This window comes from Notolabrus celidotus, chromosome 23 (assembly GCF_009762535.1).
Source record: "Notolabrus celidotus isolate fNotCel1 chromosome 23, fNotCel1.pri, whole genome shotgun sequence".
In the NCBI taxonomy this organism is placed as follows: Eukaryota; Metazoa; Chordata; class Actinopteri; order Labriformes; family Labridae; genus Notolabrus; species Notolabrus celidotus.
The window spans coordinates 24,305,469-24,312,236 of NC_048294.1; the positions used below are offsets into that span (position 1 = coordinate 24,305,469).

Sequence of the window (6,768 nt, forward strand, 5' to 3'; positions counted from 1 at the left end):
ACTCAGATACTCCAGGTGTTCCACATCAAGGCTAAAGTGTACCTTCTTCCCAGAAGCTGTGTGACTTGTGAACTCTGCACTTTACTGCTGTGACTGCACATACTACTGCACTTTCTTTTAACATGCTGGTTTTTAAAGGTGACATATCATGCAAAATTGACTTTTTAATGGTTCTTTACCTGAAATATGTTTCCCTGGCATGTCTACAAACCCCCTGAGAATGAAAAAAATCCATTCTGCCCCTGTTCTGATTTCTTCACCTTTCTGTAAATGTGTGTGAAACGAGCCGTTTCAGACTTCAGTGTTTTTGTTACGTCACAACAATATCCGGTCTGTCAAGGAGTCAGAGCTCGGAGCTTGTTCAGCCCATAGACTGTATAAAATAATACTGAATCCCTCCTCCGTTTTTCATTACCTGCACACATGTGTGCTAACAAGGAGCTTAGGAGGGAGGCATGCTAGTTGTAGGCTGTCTTAATAAACACAAAGGTCGGTTTTACTCCCCACGTCTGCAGATTTGAAGATATAGTGGATGATTTTTATTTGTCATGGATAAGTGCTAGCGCTAATTAGCATAGCCACATAGCTATATGTTCATAGCTGTAGCTGTAGCTGTAGCTGTAGCTGTAGCTGTAGCTGTAGCTGTAGCTGTAGCTGTAGCTGTAGCTGTAGCTGTAGCTGTGTACCAAGACACACGTCGACATACTGACAAATAAAACAACAAGAAACATTAAATCTGTGACCAATCCTTCATAAAAGGTCCTGCTGCCTTTCTGGCAGAGGTCGGTTTTACTCCCCACGTCTGCAGATTTGAAGATCTAGTGGCTGATTTTTATTTATCATGGATAAGTGCTAGCGCTAGTTAGCATAGCCACATAGCTACATGTTCGTAGCTGTGTACCAAGACACACGTCTACATACTGATAAATAAAACAACAAGAAACCCTAAATCTATGACCAATCGTTCAGAAAGGTCCTGCTACAGGCGCCTCTCCGTCAGGATCAGATTCAGAGGGTTGAGGTAACGCGGGTCTGTGAGCAGCCGTGTATATTCAGCCAACATGTAAACATTAGATCAACGTGCTGGAGAGCCGAGGCACATCCACTTCCTGAGGGGGCGTGGTCAGAGAGAAAACAGAGTGTTCTGATGAGGAATGAAGAAGAGGACTTTTCAGGCAGACCAAAATCTGATTTCAAAGTGTTTTTTTGAGCATAAACTTTAAAGACATGTTTTGGGGACCTCTTAGACCAATATATATTGATGAAAAAAAGCGTGATATGTTCCCTTTAAACTATGTTTTAAATTCAATGGTGGACAAAGTATACAGCTTCATTACTGAAGTCAAAGTCTAGATCCTCCAGGTCAAATATTACTCCAATACAAGTGAAAGTTTATATGTGAAATTATTACTTGAGTTAAAGTCCTGGAGTACTTGCTTTTTAAAATACTTAAGTATTCAAAGTACTTTTTAAAAAATGTACTTAAGTGCAGTACTCAAGTCAATTTACTCTGTCCACCACTGTTTAAATGTACTTACTAAAGGCTTTTAGGTTATGTAGTTATTTATTTATTTTTAGCTTGTTATCTATTCTGTATGCTACTGGACCTGAGTAATGTTTTTCATTCCTCCATGTTTTTAATATGATTGAATGACAATAAAGTGAACCTTGAACCTAAAACTGCAAAATGAAATAAGTGAATATAACAAACCACACAACTTCTCACTTCCCTTCGAGCGAGAAATGACACATAAAAGGGGCCGATCATTTTAGTGAGGTAAAGACATTTTTCCGCCGACGTTGTGGGTTTTGTTTTTGACCCCATTACCAAAAGCACCATCACAGTGTGAACAGCACAGAGAGAAGCATGCTCGGGTTTTATCTGCTGTGGATTCTTCTCTGTAGAGCCTGTAAGTCACTGCATGTTCAGAATTAAGTTATTTTGTGTTCACTTGTGACTTCATCGCCAGAGAAGAGACTCTCTTCATCTTTAAATGATGTTCACATTATAATGTCTTTCATAATCTGTGTTTCAGATGGTGTTCTGCAGTACGCTGACCCCGGACAAATTGTGACTTTACAATGTTTCTTTGACTCCAGCTCCAATTATCTGTCTTGGTACAAACAGGTGGCAGGAGAGCAACCGCAATTAATAACCTCTTTCTACAAACACTTTCTTGACGCCTACCACTTCCACAACCAGTTTAAAGACGACAATCGCTTTTCAGTGCAAACAGGAGAAGGAGCCTTTCATCTGATTATTTCTGAAGTGCGGGACTCAGATTCAGCCTTGTATTACTGTGGACACACCAGCATAACAATCACTGAGTTTCAGGAGGGAATACATTTGGTTTTAAAAGGTATTTGCATGTGTTATATAATGTGGATGATTTACACTGCAACTACTATTTTCACGACACATTTTCCTTTAAAATCTCCTTTTCAGAGTCCAGTGTCCTTTCTTTCATCATGCAGCCAACAGCTAACTCTGTGACCCCCGGAGGCTCTGTGACTCTGAACTGTACCGTCCACACTGGGAGCTGTGATGGAGAACACAGTGTGTACTGGTTCAAAGACTCTGAAGAATCTCAACCAGGACTCATTTACACCAGTGGAGGAAAGAAGGATCAGTGTGAGAGGAAGCCTGATTCACAAACACACACCTGTGTCTACAACTTGCCAATGAAGAACCTGAATCTGTCTCATGCTGGGACCTACTACTGCGCTGTGGTCTCATGTGGACACGTTCTGTTTGGAGATGGGACCAAGGTGGCACTTAAATGTGAGTCACTTTTCCTAAAATTTTCCTCCCTTACTAAATGAAAACATAATTAAAAACTGTATTCTTAATGTCTGACACTCAACAGATGAAGTGGATTTCCTAAGTGGAGCTGTTACATTAACCACCATGTCAGTTGTTTTGCTGGCTGTCTCTGTGTGCATGATGATAAAGAGGAACAGCTGCAGATCTGCAGGTAACTTGTGCTGTTTCTATTTCACAGTTTGGTTTGCATTCACTCAACATGAGTGTCGCCATAAAGGGATATTTCCTGTTTTTGAAGTGGGGTTGTATGAGTTTTATATCTCTAGTAATTGTACTAGCCACAATGGATGCTGCTCAGCTCGGCCCCTGTGATGAGAAACTGCAGGGAGAAATAAAACGCAAGCTAGGCTACAATTTCTCCAGAAGGTGTCATTTCTGCCACATGATTTAGCAGATTTTAAAAGACTCCAAACCGAGCACTCACTTCTGTTTATGTGTACACTCTACTTTGATTTTCTTCAGCACTTCACTTTGCCGCAAGAAAGCCTGTTTGTTTTTGCATTATTTACAGATGCAACACAGACGTGCTCGTCCGCCTGCAGCGCATTGATCAGCTAATCCAATCTATAATGTTCAGCTCTGATATAGTGTCAATTTTTTATATTTTTGCATCTCAGTTCTGCATCACGTGAAGCTTGAAATGCCTAAGATTACCCGGCGGACACAGTGACAGCTTTAGAGTTTGTTATATTAGCTCAGTCTTACCTTCAGCAGCTCACAGTGTATTTTCATGCAAATCATGGGTTGGGTCACTGTGCAATAAAAAAAACAAGAGAGCTGAACACTTAGCTTTTCTGGTTTTCTGATTTAACTCCTGAACATTGAAGAAAGTCAGAAACAAACTTTGGCGTTCAGTACGGCAGTGGGCTCTGCTTGGTGAGCGTTACAGACTGCAGCCCTGTTTGATCCGCTGGTTCATCTTAATTCCCAAAAGTCCAGAGATACTGTTGTTACCATTACAGTCTATAGTTGTTACCAAGTCTTTCTTGTGACAGCATATAGTTTTCTCAGTTCATTAGCATTAGCTCGCAGTTTACACACCTGCTCCACCAGGTAACTCTGGATCTCTCCAGCTCTCCAGCTCAGCTCAGAAGTTTCTCCACTTTTTCTCCAGGGCTTTGAATCACCTTTTCCCCTGTAAACTCTGTCTCATAAACCTGTCCACATGTGTCAGCAGTAAACGGCATGACATCAGCGCGGTCAGAATCTCTCATTATTAAAGGTGACATATCACACTTTTTTCATCAATATATATTGGTCTAAGAGGTCCCCAAAACATGTCTTTAAAGTTTATGCTCAAAAAAACACTTTGAAATCAGATTTTGGTCTGCCTGAAAAACCCTCTTCTTCAGTCCTCCTCAGAACACTCTATTTTCCCTCTGACCACGCCCCCTCAGGAAGTGGATGTGCCTCGGCTCTCCAGCACGTTGATCTAATGTTTACATGTTGGCTGAATATACACGGCTGCTCAGAGATCGCGTTACTTCAACCCTCTGAATCTGATCCAGAATCTGATCCTGACGGAGAGGCGCCTGTAGCAGGACCTTTCTGAAGGATTGGTCACAGATTTAGTGTTTCTTGTTGTTTTATTTATCAGTATGTCGACGTGTGTCTTGGTACACAGCTATGAACATGTAGCTATGTGGCTATGCTAACTAGCGCTAGCCCTTATCCATGATAAATAAAAATCATCCACTAGATCTTCAAATCTGCAGACGTGGGGAGTAAAACCGACCTCTGCCAGAAAGGCAGCAGGACCTTTTCTGAAGGATTGGTCACAGATTTAGTGTTTCTTGTTGTTTTATTTGTCAGTATGTAGACGTGTGTCTTGGTACACAGCTACAGCTACGACATGTAGCTATGTGGCTATGCTAACTAGCGCTAGCACTTATCCATGATAAATAAAAATCATCCACTAGATCTTCAAATCTGCAGACGTGGGGAGTAAAACCGACCTCTGTGTTTATTAAGACAGCCTACAACTAGCATGCCTCCCTCCTAAGCTCCTTGTTAGCACACATTTGTGCAGGTAACGAAAAATGGAGGAGGGATTCAGTATTATTTTATACAGTCTATGGGCTGAACAAGCTCCGAGCTCTGACTCCGTGACAGACCGGATATTGTTGTTACGTAACAAAAACACAGAAGTCTGAAACGGCTCGTTTCACACACATTTACAGAAAGGTGGAGAAATCAGAACAGGGGCAAAATTGATTTTTTTTCATTCTCGGGGGGTTTGTAGACATGCCAGGGACACATATTTCAGGTAGAGAACCAATACAAAGTCAATTTTGCATGATATGTCACCTTTAAGTTTGGTTGTATTTTTGTCTCTTTGAAGCTGCAGACCTGAACAGCTGATCAGTGCGCTGCAGGCGGAGGAGCACGTCTGTGTTGAGTCAGCAAATACTGCAAAAACAAACAGACTTTCTGGTGTCAAAGTTAAGTGCTGAATAAAGTCACAAGTAGAGCGTACACCATAACTGAGACGAGTGCTTGGGATGGAATCTTTCAAAATGTGCTAAATTACATGGCAGAAATGATACCATCTGGAGAAATGGTAGCCTAGCTTGTGTTCCATTTCCCCCTGCAGTTTCTCATTACAGGGACCGAGCTGAGCAGCATCTGTTGTGGCCCCTACAATTACTAATGATATAAAACTCAGAAACACTGAAATATCCCTTTAAAGAAGTTTTGTTTTCACTCCCAGATTCTCAAGCAACACTTCCAGCTCCGTCCGTGACAAATGCAGAGGTGACTAAAACACGTTGACTGTAAACGTCATGTTTAAGACACATCTTTATTGCATATTATTTTTTATTGGGAACTAAATAATGACATGATGTGATTTCTTCTGCCAGGTTTCCCAAAACACACCCACCCTCTATTACGCTGCTGTAAGTGTGAACCTGACCGACAGCTCGGTGAGACAGAGGGATCAAACCTGGAGCGAGTGTGTATACTTCAGTCTGAAGCAGTAGAACCAGTCTTTGTTTATAAGTGAAAGGATCTTCTTACCGTCGCTTATTATATGCTATTATAGCGTCTTTGTGGTGTGCAGCCAAAACAAACCAGGGTTCATGCCTCTGTTAGGAGAGGATAGGACAGTTGATAGAGGAGGAAGGACTGGAGGACTACAGCCTCTGCTCATGGGGTGCACAACTTAACTTAACCCAACCGGCTCCCCATCCTTGTACACTCTTAAGAAGAATATCTCAGAATTGTTGCCTTGTTGATTGCATTTATCAATAATTATAGGGTTAATTTTTTTTGTTTTTGCAACTGAATTAAAATATCAGATTCCCTTTGCTTGATAAGTTACTCAGTTTGTTAATACACATCTTTAATGGCCACATGATGTATGTTTTTTTCTGAATTTTATATAATTAATGATCATAAAACAAGGTAATTGAGAGCTCTTTGTGTGGTCATGTGTAATGTAGGAGTATCTTTATCTTTCTCCTATGTGCACGATATGTTTCAGAGAGTGGTTGACTTTACCTTTTTATTCAATGAGATGGAGAAATATAATTTAATTGACCAACAACATAAAGCTTGACTCATGTACAATCTTACTGGTGAATATGAGGTAAGAAGGATTCTGCATTTGACTGGCTTCATGGATAATAACTTCTTTATTTTCTAGTAATAAACAATTTTAAAACCTTGCTAATTTCCAGAGTTTATTTCTTTCAGTTCTGAAAATGTTTATGTTGCTGTAAAGGGGCTTGATGGTGAGGGGTATTGTATCCATTTTTTTTATTGATGGAAATCCAGGTTAGGACCCACAGTACACAAAACAGACGCAAAGATGAAGTTTTGAAAACAGGGTTTTTAACGAGACTTGCAGGCAGAGTTCAGGTTTCCAGGGTGCGTTATAGATGGTGAGTGGCTGGCTGTGGTTCTGGAGCGGGACGTTTGGTTCTTGAGAAGTTGCTTGTAGA

The 6,768-nt window shown here is 40.9% G+C and overlaps 1 protein-coding gene across 1 annotated transcript; it reads left to right on the forward strand.

Annotated features, from left to right (window-relative positions):
* The first annotated feature begins 1,843 nt into the window (after nucleotides 1–1,843).
* On the forward strand, nucleotides 1,844–6,492 carry LOC117807495. The gene is made up of 6 exons (XM_034676813.1): nucleotides 1,844–1,910; nucleotides 2,037–2,360; nucleotides 2,447–2,782; nucleotides 2,868–2,975; nucleotides 5,535–5,578; nucleotides 5,686–6,492. The coding sequence occupies exons 1-6, from the start codon at nucleotides 1,868–1,870 to the stop codon at nucleotides 5,803–5,805; spliced, it is 975 nt and encodes a 324-aa protein (XP_034532704.1). The 5' UTR covers nucleotides 1,844–1,867; the 3' UTR covers nucleotides 5,806–6,492.
* The last annotated feature ends 276 nt before the right edge of the window (nucleotides 6,493–6,768 follow it).

What these genes read in the sequence shown, in the direction of transcription:
- LOC117807495 (XM_034676813.1), top strand. Translation starts at nt 1,868, where the DNA reads ATGCTCGGGTTTTATCTGCTGTGGATTCTTCTCTGTAGAGCCT. An exon ending in GACCAAGGTGGCACTTAAAT is followed by an intron (nt 2,783 to 2,867) that starts GTGAGTCACTTT and finishes GACACTCAACAG; the next exon opens with ATGAAGTGGATTTCCTAAGT. An exon ending in CGTCCGTGACAAATGCAGAG is followed by an intron (nt 5,579 to 5,685) that starts GTGACTAAAACA and finishes TTCTTCTGCCAG; the next exon opens with GTTTCCCAAAACACACCCAC.